Source organism: Leucoraja erinacea, chromosome 30 (assembly GCF_028641065.1).
Source record: "Leucoraja erinacea ecotype New England chromosome 30, Leri_hhj_1, whole genome shotgun sequence".
Classification (NCBI taxonomy): domain Eukaryota; kingdom Metazoa; phylum Chordata; class Chondrichthyes; order Rajiformes; family Rajidae; genus Leucoraja; species Leucoraja erinaceus.
The window spans coordinates 24,737,561-24,756,725 of NC_073406.1; the positions used below are offsets into that span (position 1 = coordinate 24,737,561).

The following is a 19,165-nucleotide window of genomic DNA, read 5'->3' on the forward strand; positions in this document are numbered from 1 at the left end:
CTTGTATTCACTGGAATTTAGAAGGATGAGAGGGTATCTTATAGAAACATAACCTTCTTAAGGGATTGGACAGGCTAGATGCAGGAAAAATGTTCCCGGTGTTAGGGAAGTCCAGAACCAGGGGTGACAGTTTAAGGGGTAGGCCATTTAGGTCTGAGATGAGGAAAAACTTTTCCACCCAGAGAGTTGTGAATCTCTGCCACAGAAGGCAGTGGAGGCCAATTCACTGGATGTATCCAAGAAATAATTAGATTGTGCTCTTTGAGCTAAAGGAATCCAGGTATATGGGGAAGAAAGGGACAGACAGACTGTTAGTGAGGCAGCCATTGCTGGATGGATGGGATGTTCAAGTTCATGGATGGATAGCAATATTTCAGGTCTGAAGAAGTCTCCCGATCCGAAATGTCACCATTCCACATCCTCCAAAGGTGCTGCCTGACCTGCTGAGTGACTTTGTGTTCTAAGGGAAATACTGAAATGCTCTAACTCAGTGTTTAAGAAGGAACTGCAGATGCTGGAGAATCGAAGGTTACACAAAAAAGCTGGAGAAACTCAGCGGGTGCAGCAGCATCTATGGAGCGAAGGAAATAGGCAACGTTTCGGGTCTGAAGAAGGGTTTCGGCCCGAAACGTTGCCTATTTCCTTCGCTCCATAGATGCTGCTGCACCCGCTGAGTTTCTCCAGCTTTTTTGTGTAACCTGCTCTAACTAAGTGATCTGCTACCCATCCTCTTGTAGATGCTGATAGAGGCTCAGGACCAGATGTATGTTTGGGAATTGTGAGGAGAATGTGTCTTCTACTGTAGGTACACACATACAATTCCCCTTCATCTCTTGGGCAACTTTAGGGTCGGCACAGTTGCTACCTCACAGCGCCAGAGACCTGTGTTTGATCTTGACTACGGGCGGGAGCTTTATGTACGGAGTTTGTACGTTCTCCCTGCGACCCGCGTGGGTTTTCTCCGGGTGCCCCGGTTTCCTCCCACATTCCAAAGATGTGCAGGTTTGAAGATTAATTGGCTTCGGTAAAGATTGTAAATTGTCTCTAGTGTGTAGGATAGTGCTAGTGTATGGGGACCGCTGCGCGGACTTGGTGGGCCGAAAGGAACTGTTTCCGTGCTGTATCTATAAACTGAAATCCATCAAGACTACCTCACACTGAATTTTTTGCACTAGCCATTTTTATATTCTTATTTAATTATTGCAGATCAACCACCTATGAGCTGAACCAGTTCAAGAAACCATATAAACCATATAACAATTACGGCACGGAAACAGGCCATCTCGGCTCTACAAGTCCGTGCCAAACAAATATTTTTCCCCTTAGTCCCACCTGCCTGCACTCATACCATAACCCTCCATTCCCTTCTCATCCATATGCCTATCCAATTTATTTTTAAATGATACCAATGAACCTGCCTCCACCACTTCCACTGGAAGCTCATTCCACACCGCTAGCACTCTCTGAGTAAAGAAGTTCCCCCTCATATTACCCCTAAACTTCTGTCCCTTAATTCTGAACTCATGTCCTCTTGTTTGAATCTTCCCTATTCTCAAAGGGAAAAGCTTGTCCACATCAACTCCGTCTATCCCTCTCATCATTTTAAAGACCTCTATCAGGTCCCCCCTTAACCTTCTGCGCTCCAGAGAATAAAGACCTAACTTATTCAACCTACCTCTGTAACTTAGTTGTTGAAACCCAGGCAACATTCTAGTAAATCTCCTCTGTACATAAGAAGCTGAACAAACTACTCCTGTTCCTACGTTGCTACCTGAGACAATGTCTACACAGGCTTCACCATGATGTATTCCACCAGTCCAAACTAAAGCTAACACAGTAGAAGAGCTAAGAGTGAGCGGGTCATATTTAGTTTAGTTTAGTTTAGAGATACAGCGCAGAAACAGGCCATTCGACCCACCGAGTCCGTACTGACCTGCGATCCCCGCACATTAATACTATCCTACACACTCTAGGGACAATTTACTCGTATACCACACCAACTTGTATGTCTTTGGAATGTGGGAGGAATCCAAAGATCTCAGAGAAAACCCACGAGGTCACGGGGAGAACGCACAAACTCCATACAAACAGCATCTGTAGTCAGGATTGAACCCGGGTCTCTGGCGCTGTGAGGCAGCGACTCTACCGCTGTGCCACCGTGCTGCCCTGTGTTTTTATAATTTGAGTTGGTCGCAAGGGTTAATTTGCAAATACGAGGCTTTCTCAGTGGAAGAACGTTTGGTGGGAATGTGTCTTGCCAGAAGCATCTTGAATTTGTGTCATTTCCCAAGATATATTCCTTACAAGTGGAAGAGATAAAATCTTTGACCAGAACATGTTTATTGATTCTTTATATTTCCCCACATAGAAACATAATAGTGGGAATCCCTATTGAGTGGAAGATAAGTTTCTAAAACCTTGGATTGTTAATATTAATCCTAAACTATCCTAAATATTCATAAGTTCTAGGAGCAGAATAAGGCCATTCAACCCATCAAGTCCACTCCGCCATTCAATCATGCCTGAATTATCTTTCTTTCTCATCCCAATTCTCTTGCCTTCTTTCCATAACCCCTGACATCTGTACAAATCACGAATCTATCAATCTGCGTCTTAAAAATAACCATTGACTTGTCCTCAACAACCATCTGTGGCAATGAATTCCGCAAATTTACCAAGTTTTCTACCTGAAGTAGATAATTTGCTGCACCTGACCCATATCCCTCTAAAGGGCCTGTTTCACTGTACAAGGTAATTCGAGAGTTCTCCCGAGTTTCCCCTGATTCGAACTCGGAGAATTACTTTAATAGCTGTTCGTAGGTACTCGGGGCTCTCGTGGACATTTTTCACACTGTTGAAAAAAACTTCACGAGTTACCGTGTTTCCCGAGTACCTGCCGTTAGCATTACGAGCCTCTATGAGACATCCACGAGCTCCAACGTAGCTGCTACGTACATTCTACGTACTTACCATGAGTTTGATTAAAAAAAAATTCGGGAGAGCTCTTGAATTACCTCGTACAGTGGGACAGGCCCTTAAATCATTCTTATCCCAAGTATATTTTAGGCAGTGTAGTTGTACCCATCTCTCCCACTACCTCCAGCAGTTCATTTCATATCCCCATCACACTCTGTGGTGAAAAACGTTGCCATATATACCAAAAATGAAAGAATAAAAGTTGTGCTTACAGCGACATAACAGGTCAATAAACACAATACTCACAGATAACATCATAAAACATATTCAATAAATAATAAAAAAACATTTGTGCATCAAATGCCCACAGTCCCAATGTGACCAAGACAGTTCGTGAATTTCGTTGTTTTTTGTGGTATTCAAGAGCATGATGTGTGTTGGGCAGAAGCTGTTCCTGAACCTGGTGGTTACGATTATCAGGCTCCTGTACCACCTTCTCAGTAGCGTGAGTGAAATGACAGCATGGCCAGGGTGGTGTGGCTCCTTGATGACGCTGGCTGCCTTTTTGTGGCAGCACTTCCTTCTGATCCTTTTCATCTTAAATCTGCAGCCTCCCGACCCCTGGGAAAAAGACTGACCTTATTTATGCATCTGATGATATATTCCCCTGGAAGATCACCCCACAAACTCCAGGGATTAAAAAGCCTCAGCCTGACCATCTCTTGTTATAATTCCGACTCTTTGTGAATCTTTCCTCCATCTTATAGGAAACTGGTTCTGAAGATAACAAGTCTGAAACTAAAATTTCTATCAGCTTGCTTTATTGTGCAAGAACACTCTACCCAGATATCAGTGAATAATAAACTCCTCGTAGATGTTATTTGGATTTAGAAACGTAGAAACATAGAAAATAGGTGCAGGAGAGGGCATTCGGCCCTTCGAGCCAGCAGCGCCATTCATTGTGATCATGGCTGATCGTCCCCAATCAATAACCCGTGCCTGCCTTCTCCCCATATCTCTTGATTCCACTACCCCCTAGAGCTCTATCTAACTCTCTCTTAAATTCATCCATTGACTTGGCCTCCACTGCCCTCTGTGCCAGGGAATTCCACAAATTCATGCCTCTCTGTGTGAAAACGTTTTTTCTCACCTCAGTCTTAAATGGCCTCCACTTTATTCTAAGACTGTGTCCCCTGGTTCTGGACTCGCCCAACATTGGGAACATTTTTTTCTGCATCTAGCTTGTCCAGTTCTTTTCTAGGTGTGAGTTCAACATGATGACTTGGGGGCAGAACTGAGGCTAAATGTTCAGTTCAGACATTGTGGGCCAAAGGGCCTGTCCCTGTGCTGTTCTATGTTTAGCTTAGTTTAGTTTAGAGATACAGCACAGGAACAGGCCATTCGGCCTACCGAGTCCATGCCGACCAGCGATCTCCGTACACTAGCACTATCGTACATGCACTAGGGACAATTTACAAATATACAAAGCCAATTAACCTTACAAACCTTTGGAGTCTTTGGAGTGTGGGAGGAAACCAGAGCACCCAGCGAAAACCCGCACAGGTCATGGGGAGAACATATAAACTCCGTACAGGCAGCACCTGTAGTCAGGATGAAACCCGGGTCTCTGGCACTGTGAGGCAGCAACTCTACCGCTGTGCCACTGTGCTGCCCTGTTGCGTGTGTGATAGTGTGGGGACTATCATCTGTTTGATAACACCGAGACTGGCAATCTATGCTAGAGGACAATGCAAAGCCACAGTGAGAAGCAGGTAGATCTTGTGTTCCAGCGAGAAAGTCGTAGAGGCCTTTATTCAATACTCGCTTTCTAAGTTGTTGATTCTATTTGTCAAAAATCCCTAACAAGATGGTATTTAATTTCACTGTGGGGAGCAACCTCCATTTTAGCACTTGTTTGTGCTTCCACGAACTGCAGCTGTTTTGTGGATGGATGTAACCCATTGCCATAGCAACCAGGCAATTGTTTCGTGAATAAGAATATCTGTAGTGTGTATACGGCCAAACTACGTTCCACTGGCAGATTGCTGACCTCAATTGACCATTATGTTCTCTCGTCCAGATGAAGTCTTGCTCAAATATCATTGTTATCCCTCAAATCGTTACCTTTAAGAACTATAAGAAACATTTAGACAGGCACATGGATAGGGCAGGTTTAGAGTGGTATGGGCCAAATGCAGGTAGGTGGGACTAACGTAGATGGGACCTGTTGGATAGTGTGGGCAAGTTGGGCCGAAGGGCCTGTGTCTACACTGTAAGTCTCCATGGCTCTAAGATTCTAAATATGTGTACCGTCCCATACAGAAGCCATTTATGCTGGTTCAATAGATCAGCATTGAAAAGGAGTTAACGTTGTCCAACTTTAATCAGCGGCCAAGTGTGGCAGAGCCTTGTGCTCTTCCATCAGCCAGAAGCAGAGATGGCTCCAATACCTGTGGATCACTCTGATGGTCGATTGATCAGATTATGAGGCTACTGGTGGCCCAGTGTGGGGAATCTTCAAGATTTGCTGCAAAGTTTCCAATAAATTATAAAACCTACCAAGGCAACCTCATGAGACCTGAAGAGAGAGGTCAAAATGAAGTTGTGAAAGATGAGGACAGGTGGAGGAGAGTGTTAGTTGAGGGGAATTGAGTGGGTCCCTGTTCAAGGAAGAACCAAAGGCGCTTGAGACCATTCTGGTGTGAGATGGATGTGTGAAAGAACTGGACGTCAGTGATAAAGGTGAGGAGATGGAGGCCAAGGATTAGAAAGTTCTTGAAGCATGGAAGAGCATGTAAGGTGTCTCGGATGTAGGTCAGAAGGGACTGCATAAAGGACAGATAAAATGGAATCAAGGTATGCGGAGACGAGTTCATTGGGGCAGGAGCAAGTACAAACCATGGATCTGTCAGGGCAGTTCTGTTTGTGGATTTTGGGGAGGAGGTAGAAGTGGGCTTTGCGAGGCTGGCGAATGATAGGTTTGGAGCGTGTGGAGGCAGATTGCGGGAGGTGATGAAATCAGATACAGTCTGGGAGATAATGGCCTGTTGTTTATTTGTGGGGTCATGGTCAAGGGGTGGCTATGAGAAGGTGTTGGCGCCTGGCCTCAGCATGGTGGAAGTCAGCCCACCAGTCTACACCGGCACCTCCCTTGATAATTATACTCGGGATTGTTACTGAGTGAGCAGAGGGGGTGAGACTAGGGTGAGTATGGGGTGGGTGAGGGGTAAGGAGACTGGAGTGGAGAAGTCAAGAGGGTTGAGATTGTGCCTGGAGTTCAAAATAAAAAGGAACGGAGAGGGTAGAAGGTCGGCAGAGAGAGTCCATGAGGAGGAGGAATGTTGAAGAAGGGATGGGAAGGGGGTCATCATTGGGTAGTGAGGACTCTGCTGGAGAAATAGTTCCACATGTGGAGGGACAGGAGAAGAAGCTCAACATCATGACAGCCTTGTAACCAGTTGAGCTGTGGGTGTAGGGGTACAAAGGTAATGCGTCTACTGCGGCCAGATCCCTCTGCATTGGGGAAGGGGGTGGTCAGAGGGAGGATGGTGAAAAGGCGACACAGTTTGGGACTGGGGTAAGGCACACGATCTGAGGAGGGTGGCGTGAAGGAAAGGGGCTCAGGGGAGTTGCCGTGGAAGGGGTGGGGAGTGCAGAGTAGAGTGGGGTGTGCGGGGTGGGGAAGTGGAGTGGTTAGCATGAGAGGAAGAATTGTGGTACCCAGCAGTGTGTCGGTGTCGAGAGGCCTGGAGGCAGCAGCTGGAACAGTCGGAGCCAGGAGAGTAGACGGTCCTGGCCTTCAGGGCGATGGGGGAAGCTGGACAAACCAGCAGCATCCACAGACCGGCTGGGAATTATCCAGGGGAGACAATTGGGGTCCGTATCTTCTTTGTTCCGTAGCGAACAAGTTCCATGTCTCTCGGGAAAGAGTGATGCCTTCGCCTAGTGTAAACCAGAATTTGTAGAAAACACTCACTTGGTCAGCAGCAGCTATGGAGAAAGGAAGATGTTCCAGGTGAACGATCTTTCAATGGAACCTTCTGACAAAGGCTCTTCAGGGTGAAATGAGCATCTAATCCTCTCTCCATGGACACTGCCCAACCTGCTGAGTATTTCTCAGAAATGTTGTTAAATCAGATTTACAATGTCCACAGTATTTTTCTTTTGTGCTTTCATGTTCTTAAATTTTTGGAGCAGAATTAGGCCATTCGGCCCATCAAGTCTACTCTGCCATTCATTTGTGGCTGAACCATCTTTCCCTCTCAACCCCATTCTCCTGCCTTCTCCCCCATAACCCCTGACCCCCATGCTAATCAAGAACCTGTCAATCTCCACCTGAAAAATATCCATTGACTTGGCCTCGACAGCCTTGTGTGGCAATGAATTCCACAGATTCACCACCCGCTCACCAAATAAATTCCTCATCATCTCATTTCTAAAGGCACATCTGTGGCGGCCCCTGGTGGTGGGCCACGCACAGTACATAACCTTCAGCTCTGTGGGGATCACTGGTCCTAGACTGTCCCAGAAACATTCTCTCCACATCCACTCTATCCAAGCCTTTCACTAGTTGGTAAGTTTCAATGAGGTCGCTCCTCATCCTTATAAACCCTTTATTGATCATGAGGTTAATGGAAGCATGAAATGCAGACATCTGTGCACCACATCTTATCAATCCTCTTCACTTGGTTACTCTTTAACACCAGTGCAGCCCAATGAAACTACAGTGGTGGCAGGGCCTTATCACCAGATGTCATTCACTCCATTTGTCACTTCAAATTCCTTCTTGTCTGAACTCTGATATAATTCTTATTTTTCTCCCAACATCCTCCCAACCCTCCCCAATATCAGCCACTAGCAAGTTCCCAGGCAAATTCTCGCTGTCCTTGATTTAATTTATTTATCTCAGTTCACCATGCCTTCTTTCCAGTGAGTTTTTTGCCTTTAGCATTTTCTCCATGCAAACCCCCTTGGCCACATTCATCCTCATGATTTTGATCTTGACATGCACTGTGCCCTCTACGCTCCATGTTAGAGCCATCTCTCAATGCTTGTTCATATTAGTACTTCCTTAGGAGAGTGAGGAAATTTGGCACGTCTTCAATGATTTTACAAACGTCGTACAGATGCAACAATAGAAAGCATAGAGTCAGGTTGCATGGTTTAGGAACAGCTCTACCCAAGACCACAAGAAGTTACAGAGGGTTGTGGCTGTATCCCAGTCCATAATTCAGCCCAGACTTCCCACCATTGACTCCGTCTGCACTGACAACAGCAACAAAGGCAGCCAACATAATCAGAGACTGACTTGTCCCACCCTAGTCATTCCTCCTTCTCCCCCTCCCATCGGGTAAAAGATACAGAAGCTTACAGAAGCTTGAGACCACACCTGTGGACATTCGACTACGTTTTGGAACTGATAACCTAGAACACCAAGAATAGAAGTATATTCTGAACTCCTTGCTGCTCTATCTATTGTACTTAAGTTTGACTTGTTTTGAGCCATTAGAGTTTATGTTAGACGTCAAATGTTTATTACAGTTGAAAGTCTGGTAGCCAAAAAGTGGAGGTGAAAGTAAAATAGTACAGCCACACATGTATGTGGCAGAGGATGTGGATGGAGGCATTAATAAATATTTTTACAAGTCGCTTCACTAAAGGGGAGGATGGAGCCAGCATTGTAGTTAAGGACGAAAGGTGTCAAATGTTGAATAAACACAGGAGGAAATGGATAAATCGCCAGGTTCAAATGTAGTGCTTCCTAGGCCGAATCAGGAGAGCTTAAAATAGTGAAGCAGATACCCATCATTGTTCAGTGCTTCTTGGCTACGGGAGTGAAGCCGGGGGCTTTGAGGACTGTTCACACTGTACCACTGTACCACTATTTAAAAAGGGTGGAAGCTAAACCATGGAATTACAAATTGCATAGAGCAACCCCAGTGCTTTAAAATTTACCAACATTAATCTCATGAGTAATGTATTTACTCTTGAGATTATTTTGTATTTAATGTATCTCTGTGTATTTATGTATATTAATGTGTATAAACACCTGGTGTACAAATGTATTTTTAGAAACAAGCAGATCAATAAAAGAAGTTGAGGTTAGGTTTGTGAAGGCAAAGTCTTGTTCAAAAGTCTTGTAGAAAGTCTATCAAACTTAATTGAACTTTTAGAGGAGGTATAGAGGCTTGATTAGTGCATCTGGATTTTAGTGAGGAGTTTAAGCAGCTTCCTCAGGACAGCCGATCAAAAATATAAAAGTCCATGAAACCCAAGTTTGACAAATTGGATCCAGAATTGGCTTGGTAGCAGGAAGCGCAGGACAAGTCAATGGATGCTTACGCAACTGGGAGAATGTTGCCGGTGGGATTCAACAGGGCGTGGTAGTTGATTAATTCTTCTTGTAGCACGTAGACAGACACTAAATGCTGGAGTAACTCAGCGAGACAGGCAGCATCTCGGGAGAGAAGGAATGGGAGACGTTTCGGGTCAAGACCCTTCCTTATCTCTGTGTCTCCCTCTCCCCTGACTCTCAGTCTGAAGAAGGATCTTGACCCAAAAGCTTTTTGTGTCTATCTTCGGTTTAAACCAGCATCTGCAGTTCCTTCCTACATATCTTGTAGCACGTATTCATTTAGAGTCATACAGCACGGAAACAGTCCTTCAGCCCAATGTGTCCATGTCGGTCAAGATGCCCCATCTCCCATCTTCCAGATGCTGGAGTAACTCGGCTTCTCTGGATAGAAGGAATGGGTATGTTTTGGGTTGAGACTCTTCTTCAGACCGAGTCAGGGGAGAGGGAGACACAGAGATAAGGAAGGGTCTGGTGTGAAACTGAGACATCAAAGGAGATGCAGACAAGGAAAATGTAGAATAGATCGTTGTTAGCTAGAAGGTGACAACGAAGCATAAGGAGACAAAATTTAATCGGGACAGTCAGACTGGTTGGAGAAATAGGAAGGGGGACAAATGAAGAGAGAAGGAAAGCAAGACCTATTTGAAGTTAGAGAAGTCAATATTCATACTGCTGGTGCTACCCAAGTGAAATATGAGATGCTGTTCCTCCAATTTGCGCTGGGCCTCACTCTGACAATGGAGGAGGCCCAGGACAGAAAGGTCAGATTGGGAATGGTGGGGGGGGGAGGTTAAAGTGCTGAACAACCGGGAGATCAGGTAGGTTAAGGCGAGCTGAGTGAAGGTGTTCAGCGAAACGATCGCCGAGCCTGCGCTTGGTCTCGCCGATATATCTCATCCACACCTGGAACAGTGGATGCAGTAGATGAGGTTGGAGGAGGTGCAAGTGAACCTCTGCCTCACCTGAAAAGATTCTCTGGGTCTTTGGACGGTGTTGAGGGAGGAGGTATAGGGATAGGTGTTGCATCTCCAGCGGTTGCAGGGGAAAGTACTTGGGGAGGGGGTGGATTGGGTGGGAAGGGACGAGTTGACCAGGGAGCTGTGGAGGGAACCGTTTCTGCGGAAAGATGGAATGGGGTGGAGGTGGGAAGATGTGGCTAGTGGTGGGATCCCATTGGAGGTATCCGGACCCTATTCATTTATTGGAGTAGGTGGTAATGAAGTTTGCAGAAGAGGTGCAAATAACCCTAACATTTGATTACAAGGATGGAAGATTTAATCTGCAAGAGTAGCCATTGAGGCACATAAGTGGCAAATGAAAGATCTTGCAGAGGGTTGCCATCTGAAGGTATTTGGGAATGTGATATAAACCAAGGGATTGCATGGCAAATTGATAAATCAGGTTGATGAGGTGATTAAAAAAGCATTCTGGATGTTTTATTTCATTAGTAAGGCATAGAGGGGAGGATATACAAGAGCCAGACCCAGACCTAGATATTCACAGTCGTGTACGGTTCTGGTCACCACATTGCAGGGAAAAGGCAATTACGCAGGAGAGGGTGCAGAGCAGATTTATAGCACTGGGAATGTTTTACACTTGAGAAGATGGTGATTAGGCTGTGGGTGATCTCATTAGAGTGGAAGAAATGTTGGGGTGGCTTAATTGAAGTATACAATTATGAGCGGCCGACATGCAGTAAAATGGGAGGAACGTATTTTCCCAATTAGGGGCCAGGCCCAAAACCAAAAGATTAGATGAAAGGTGAGGACAAAGATATCACCCTGATTGTGGTGGTCTGGAACTCACTGTCCACAGGGCAATAAAGACAAGTCTCTGTCACATTTAGTAGTGTTTAGTATATTGTCATGTGTACAGTGAAAAGCTTTTGTTGCGTGCTAATCAGTCAGCTGAATGACAATATGTGATTACAATCGAGCCATCCACAGTGTACAGATACATGATGAAGGGAATAACGTTTAGTGCAAGGTACAGCCAGTAAAGTCCGATCAAAGATAGTCCGAGGGTCTCCAATGAGGTAGATCATAGTCCAGCACTGCTCTCTACTTGTTGGTAGCATGGTCATGTTGCCTGATAACAGCAGGGAAGAAACATTCGGTGAATCTGGAGTTGAGTGTTTTCACACTTCTATACATTTGGCCGGATGGGATTCAAACAGCACTTACAGTAGCTGTTCACTTGTTGTTAGGTTGTCCCTGGGGGATTGAAGGTGAGAAATTTCCCTCTTGTTCTGTGGAGGTGGAGGCGAATGTCAAGAGGTGTGATCCACAGATTTGTGAGCCTAGTACTGGAGGGGAAAGGCAGGTATTACTTCCGTTCTGATCATTCTGACAGTAAAACCCATTATCTTGCACCCTTCAGGTCTTGCAATGTGGTATTAAATGGGCCCAGCTTTAAAATGAGAGTGGTATAGGTATAAAGGAGATGTGCGGGGCAAGTGTTTTACACAGAGGGTGGGTGGTGAGTGCCTGGAATGTGTTGCTGGGGTGGTGATTGAAGCAAGTATATTAGTGCAATCCTTAAGGTTTTTGGATGGACATTTGGGCAGCATGGTGGCGCAGAGGTAGAGTTGCTGGCTCACAGTGCCGGACCTCAATTCAATCCCGACTATGGGTGCTGTGTGTATAGAGTTTGTATGTTCTCCCTGTGGCCTCGTGGGTTTTCTCCGGGAGCTCCGGTTTCCTCCCACACTCCAAGGATTTACAGGTTTGTAGGTTAATTGGTTTGTATATTGTTCCTAGTGTGTAGGACAGTGCGTGTGTGTGGGGATCACTGGTCTCGGTCGGCTGAAAGGTCAGTTTCTGCACTGTGTTTCTAAACTAAACTAATATGGATATGCAGGGAATGGAGAGATATGTGATATGTGCAGGTAGATGATCTTAGTATCATGTTCAGTATAGACACTGTCAGCTGAAGGTAGACACAAAGTGCTGGAGTAACTCAGCGGGCCAGGCAAAATCTCTGGAGGAAAAGGGATGGGTGATGTTTCGGGTCGGGACTGAGGAGCCTGTTCTTGTGCTGTACTGTTCCACGTTCTATATTCTATTGAAACAAAGCAAATAATTAAATATTATTCACAGTTATTAGGTATAAAATGTACATTTGAAGTCATAGTTTTCGGGCCATTACGAACAGGACAGATGTGTGATGATGTTTGTGGAAACGTCACCCATTCCTTCCCTCCAGAGATGCTGCCTGTCCCGCTGAGTAACTCCAGTATTTTGTGTCTATCATCATCTTGATGACGTTTGTAACGTGTGTTGCAGGTTGAGTAACACCAAGAAGCAAGCGGTGCACACAGTGATGGGGATCTGGATGGTGTCGTTCATCCTCTCCACCCTGCCTGCAGTGGGCTGGCACGACACCACTGAACGCTTCTACGCCAAGGACTGCCGCTTCATCGTCACAGAGATCGGCCTGGGCTTTGGGGTTTGCTTCCTGCTCTTGATCAGCGGGAGTGTAGTGATGGGGGTGGTATGCATCGTCATCACCCTCTTTCAGACGTTCACCGTCCACGCTGGGGACAACCTCAATAAGAACAAATTCAACGTGCCCACAATTGTGGTGGAGGATGCACAAGGTAACCGGAGATCGTCCATAGATGGCTCTGAACCATTAAAAACCTCTCTCCAGATCACCTATTTGATCAGTGGAATGGTCTTTATCTATGACTTTTTGACTGGATTCCCCATTTTGGTAAGTCACTGCCTTCCACTCTGCATATGACAAATAGATTAACATTGCTAGGAGTTAATTTTGCTTTGCTTAGTAAAATTGTGCAAGGAATTTAAAAAAAAAAAACCCAACACGAAACTGATGCAGATTTTTCTCTCCCAGTTAATACCCAAGAAATCTTTTAATGATAAATTAATGTAGCAGTGGGGTAAAGCAAATTGGGAGAATTTTACTCTCCACAAAGTGAAAAATATTCAGATGTAATAACCAAAACTTCCAATGTTTTAATGTACACAAAAATGCTGGATAAACTCAGCGGGTGCAGCAGCATCTATGGAGCGAAGGAAATAGGCAACGTTTCTGGACGTTCCTTCGCTCCATAGATGCTGCTGCACCCGCTGAGTTTATCCAGCATTTTTGTGTACCTTCGATTTTCCAGCATCTGCAGCTCCTTCTTAAACACAATGTTTTAATGTTTCTGGTTTAAAAAATATTTTTGGAACTTATAGGTGCACACAGATGTAAAATTAAGTTAAAAATACAACTCCAGTATTGTGAGGTTCAATGATAGTTGTTTGACACACTTCAAGATCAGGTAAGTGATGTTCACTGCAATGGGCAGAGCATTGGGAGCCTGGCTGTTATCCATCACACTCCTGACAACTGCCTACAGCATCACTCATTAACCTTAATCCACAGCTGGTGTTGTAATGGATGAGAAGAACTGTACCACCAAACTGTACTGTATACATGTTGTAAATAGGCTGTTGCTCTCCACTCCAGCTCCACAGGATGTCCTTCCTCAGTGACACAGCTGGTAGAGCTGCTGCCTCACAGCGCCGGAGACATGGGTTTAACCCTGATCTCGGTTACTGTCCATATAGAGTTTGCACACACTTTGTCTGACCACTTGGGCTTCCTCTGGGTGCACCGGTTTCCTCCCATATTCCTAAAACGTGCAGGTTTGGAGGTTGCATTGTAGATTTCACTTGCACTTTATGCGCAATGTGACAAATAAAACCGTATTATATTGTATTGTTAATTGGCCTCCGTATATATTGCTGCTAGTGTGTAGGGAGTGGATGAAAAAGTGAGATGACATAGAACTGGCATGAAGGGGTGACTGATGCTTGGTGGGCTGAAGGGCCTGTTTCCACTCTGTATCTCTGTAACCAATTCAATTCAATCAATAAATGATAAATTAAGAATCCTGTTGCCAAGGCCAGTAGAAAATGTGCACAATATTTCACTATTCCCAGGAATGACACTTTAAGTAAACGCCCGTTTTTCAGAGCTTTTTCAATAGCTTTTGACTTCCTCCGCACAGGTTATAAACCATTTATAAGACAAAATAAACCTCTTCACTTTTCACAAAAGCATTGTTATTTCCCTGACACCTTGCATCTGAGGATGTTCTTCATCAGTGTGCACAGCAGTTAGAACAAGCAGAGATTTATTCTGTGCAACATATTGCCCATTGTTGGAAATGCTTTGAAGACATTTCAACACCATATGGGAGTTAATCTGAGAAAAGAGAACCTTATGTGTAGTGGTGGTTCAATATTGTTGGCTCTGTTGAAGGATATTTGGTTGGGCAAATGCATGAGACAAATATCATTTTCTGAATACTTTTACTTCAGCCAGTGCAGTATCTTGTTTCTCTCTCCCCTGACTCACAGACTGAAGAAGGGTCTCGACCCCAAACGTCACCCATTCCTTCTATCCCGAGATGCTGCCTGTCCCGCTGAGTCACTCAAGCATTTTGTGTCTTCGGTAAACCAGCATCTGCAGTTCCTTCCTACACATAGAGGTTTAGTGATGTTTATATTGAACACTGTTGAACACTCATTGATTGATGCATTGAATGGAACCTTGTGGTCACAGCAATGTCTGACTGTTTTATTATCTGCCTTTGTAACCACCACAAAGGGTGATGCCCCGTCACTGGTATCAACCTTACATATCTCCTGGTGGGCGTTGATGAGCATGTCAAAGATAATCGAATGCAAGTAATCTAAGTAGATAGAAATAATGGGAATGTTCTGAGCATGAACTCAATGGGCCAAATGGCCTTCTATGTTGTATTGATATTGACATTGACATTTGTTTATTATTGTCACATGGATTTATAGTCAAATTGTGTGGTAACGGGTCCTTCGACACAACTGTATCAGGTCCCATCTACACTGGTCCCATCTGCCTGTGTTTGGCCTGTATTAATCTAAACATTTCCTATCCATGAACCTGTCCAAATGTCTTTTAAATGTCGTTACAGTACATGGACATAGATATAGAGAAATATGTTGTTTTGTGAGCTATCCAGGAAAAATCTCACCACACATGAGTAAAACACAGTGCGGAACATAATGTTACAGCTACAAAGAAAGTGCAGATTAAAAAATGTGCAAGGGCCACAATGAGGTAGATAGGAAGATTGGGAATTCATGGTTAGTATCTGAGAAGTGCGTTCAAAAGTCCTATAGCAATGGGAAGAAGCTCTCTTGTATCTGATGGAACATGCTTTCATGCTTAAGAAAATATGGTGAGTAGATGTAGCTTGATAGTACTTTTGACAATATCATCCATCACTATTGGTGACTGAGTGTAAGTGGACTGACGGGAGACAATGAGGGGGGACCTCATAGAAACATACCGAATAGTGAAAGGCCTGGATAGAGTGGATGTGGAGAGGATGTTTCCACTAGTGCGAGTGACTAGGACCAGAGGGCATAGGCCCAGAAGATAAGGACGTACCTTTAGAAAGGAGATGGGGAGGAATTTACTTAGTCAAGTGTGATGAATCTGTGGAATGCATTGTCACAGACGGCTGTGGAGACCAAGTCATTGGGTACTTTTAAAGCCGAGAGGGACAGGTTCTTAATTAATAATGGTGTCTAAGGTTACGGGGAAATGGCAGGAGACAGGAGATGACGGGAAATTGGATCGGCCATGATTGAATGCTGGAGGAGACCTGATGGGCTGAATGGCTTCATTCTGATCCTATGACCTGTGAATGTGTGACTGGACCACAATGAGCCAGACGGACGTTACTTGTACTAACTTGTAGCTTGTGTTGGGCCTGTGTTTCTCTCTCTAGCTCCGGGAGGATGTGATACAGGGGCAATGAGTACCAGGAATACTGCTGTCTGGGACAGATGATGCTCCTTCCATCTAAGTCACTTCCATCAAGTTTCTGTCCGATGGGCTTTCTGAAAGGCTCAGGAATGCTGAGCAACTTTGACCAAATCCTTTTGTCGTTAATCCAAAAATGAGCCCCCCTCACAGGGTTCTGTAAATAATTCACCAAAAATACAATGTGTGGGCAGAGTATAATCACCAATTAACTCTCATCGCATCCCATTGTGTATTCCACGCAGTGTAAGAAGGAACTGCGGATGTTAGTTCCCACCGAAGATAGACACAAAGTGCTGGGGTAACTCAGTGGGTCAGGTAACGTGTCTGGAGAAAAGGAATTGGTGCCATTTTGGGTCGAGACACATCATCAGACTAAGAGTTGCTCCAGTGATGCAGATCCAGGATCTAGGAGTGCAGGTGCATAGTTCCCTGAAGGTGGAGTCGCAGGTAGATCGGGTGGTCAAATAGGCTTTTGGCACATTGTCCTTCATCAGCCAGAGTATTGAGTATAGAAGTTGGGAGGTCATGTTGCAGTTGTATAACACATTGGTGAGGCCACATTTAGGGTATTGTGTTCAGTTCTGGGCACAGTGTTATAGGAAAGATGTTTGCAAGCCGAAAGGGTACAGAGAAGAATTATGAGGATGTTTTCAAGAGAGAGTTAGATTTAGCTCTTAGGGCCAAGGGAATCAAGGGATATGGGGAAAAAGTCAGAACGGGGTACTGATTTTGGATGATCAACCATTGAATGGCAGTGCTGGCTCGAAGGGCCGAATGGCCTACTCCTGCACCTATTTTCTGTGTTTCTATGCTGCTATAACTAGAGAGTGTGAGCTATAGGCAGAGGTTAAGTAGGCTGGGACTCTATTCCTTGGAGCGCAGGAGGATGAGGGGTTATTTTATAGAGGTGTTTAAGATCACGAGAGGAATAGATTGGGTAGATGCACAGAATCTCTTGCCCAGAGTAGGGGAATCGAGGACCAGTGGACATACGTTTAAGGTGAAGGGGAAAAGATATAATAGGAATCTGAGGGGTAACGTTTTCACACAAAGGGTGGTGGGTGTATGGAACAAGCTCCCAGAGGAGGCAGGGACTATCCCAATATTTAAGAAGCAGTTAGACAGATAATGGATAAGACAGGTTTGGAGGGATAAGGACCAAATACTGACAGGCGGGACTAGTGTAGCTGGGACATGTTGGCCGGTGTGGGCAAGCTGGGCCAAAGGGCCTGTTTCCACTCTGTATCACTCTAGGAATCTATGCAGTCTGTCCAGCAGGTCCAGACTTGGCTTCCTGACCCGCTGAGTTACTACAGCATTTTGTGTCTATCTTCTTGTGTTCCACACTTTTAGCTTTCAGTTACCTCGAGAACTGTGGCTTTGAAATGCTTGTTTAATTTCTCAACTGTTTGAAATTGTTCTTGTTTTATACATCTGATCCACTTTCACGTAAGAGGATCACTATCTCCATCGCTCCGATTGCCTTGTTGAATGTTTTAGCATATTTTCAAAGATTAGACCTAGCTGTGGCCTCACAAGATGGAGTTCAGCTCCAACAACCCCACTTTGTCCACTTTTTAGCCCTGATCCTGTACTTACCCAATTTTCTTTTTATGTTTACCATTGAACCACTGACTGCCTTTCTGGCAGTGCTTACTCAAAGATAACCTTCCATCTTTACCCTGGGATTTGTGTAGCTACAGGAATCCCACATGGAAGATGTTAAGTTCCTCATAATTTTAGATTTTACTCACAATTTTCTGCCTAGAGTTATTCATTGATGTGTGCTATGTCGTCAGAGCCTGTTTTGTGCTAATGCTGCCACCTGCAGGATTGTTATTTAATTTCACTTACAATCTCACTTTCTGCATTTGGTGTCTACGACAGTTTTCACTTCTTCACACCAAATCCGGAGGGTTTAGTATTCACAGAGCTGCACTTGATTGATTCATTGAAAGATCCAGCATGGAAACAGGCCCTTCGGCCCACCTAGTCCACACCACACCACCCGTTCATGCTAGTTCTATGTTTTCCCACTTTCACATCCACTCCCGACACACTAGGGGCAATATACAGAAGCCAATTAACCTACAAACCAGCACCTCTTTACGAAGTAGGAGGAAACTGGAGGACCCGTAGGAAACCCACATACACACAGGGGGAACGTGCAAACTCTACACAGACAGCACCCGAGGTCAGGATCGAACCCGGACCTTTGGCACTGTGAGCCAGCAGCTCTACCCGCTGCACCACAGTACCGCCCACTTCAAGTGAAGTGCCTGGAATTGTTCAACTCCATGTATGTATTTGCAATGAGCAACAAAAATAATTGCGAACATCTGGAACTTAAATTATGAGCCAATATTGTTTCTCTTGGAAGTAATGGAGATCTGAGAACTGTATTTGGGATTTGGAAGAGGAATGGTTTGATTGACCCAGGAGAATTATCCATTATTTCCGTACACCTGGAATTTCAAGTTATGACTAAGAAGAAAGGAAGTTAGACACGACTTTGTCATCCATCAAGGTAGAAAGTTTAGTTTTAGTTTACTTTGGAGATACAGCGCGGAAACAGGCCCTTCGGCCTACAGAGTCTAGACCAACCAACGATCCCCGCACACTAGCACTACCCAAGGGACATCTTGTATGTGTATGTGACAAATAAAGTTGACTTGACTTGGACAATTTTATATTTATATACCAAGCCAGTTAACCCACAAACTTGTACGTCTTTGGAGTGTGGGAGGAAACCAAAGATCTCAGAGAAAACCCACGTGGTCGTAGTGAGAACGTACAAGCTCTGTACAGACGGCACCCATAGTCAGGATCGAACCAGGGCCTCTGGCGCTGTAAGGCAGCAACTTTACCGCTGCACCACCGTGCAGCCCGAAATAGTTGTGAAATAGTTTCCCCAGAGCTGAACTAAATTCTGGATTGAAAAGATAATTAAGGATAGAGAATGATAACGAGGATGTAATAATTCATTAGGAACGTGAAAGGCTATTGCAGGCCCATCTTCCTTCATAGCTCGGCCCACTTATGGAAGGAACTGCAGATGCTGGGCCA

The 19,165-nt window shown here is 44.8% G+C and overlaps 1 protein-coding gene across 3 annotated transcripts in view; it reads left to right on the forward strand.

Moving 5' to 3' along the window:
* Positions 1 to 19,165, forward strand: part of LOC129711755 (probable G-protein coupled receptor 153) — a 129,510-nt gene that overhangs the window by 63,990 nt on the left and 46,355 nt on the right. For all 3 annotated transcript variants that reach the window (XM_055659685.1, XM_055659687.1, XM_055659686.1), the window contains exon 3: positions 12,556 to 12,985. In XM_055659685.1, coding sequence (XP_055515660.1) covers positions 12,556 to 12,985 — 430 coding nt within the window. The remainder of the gene's footprint in view (positions 1 to 12,555; positions 12,986 to 19,165) is intronic.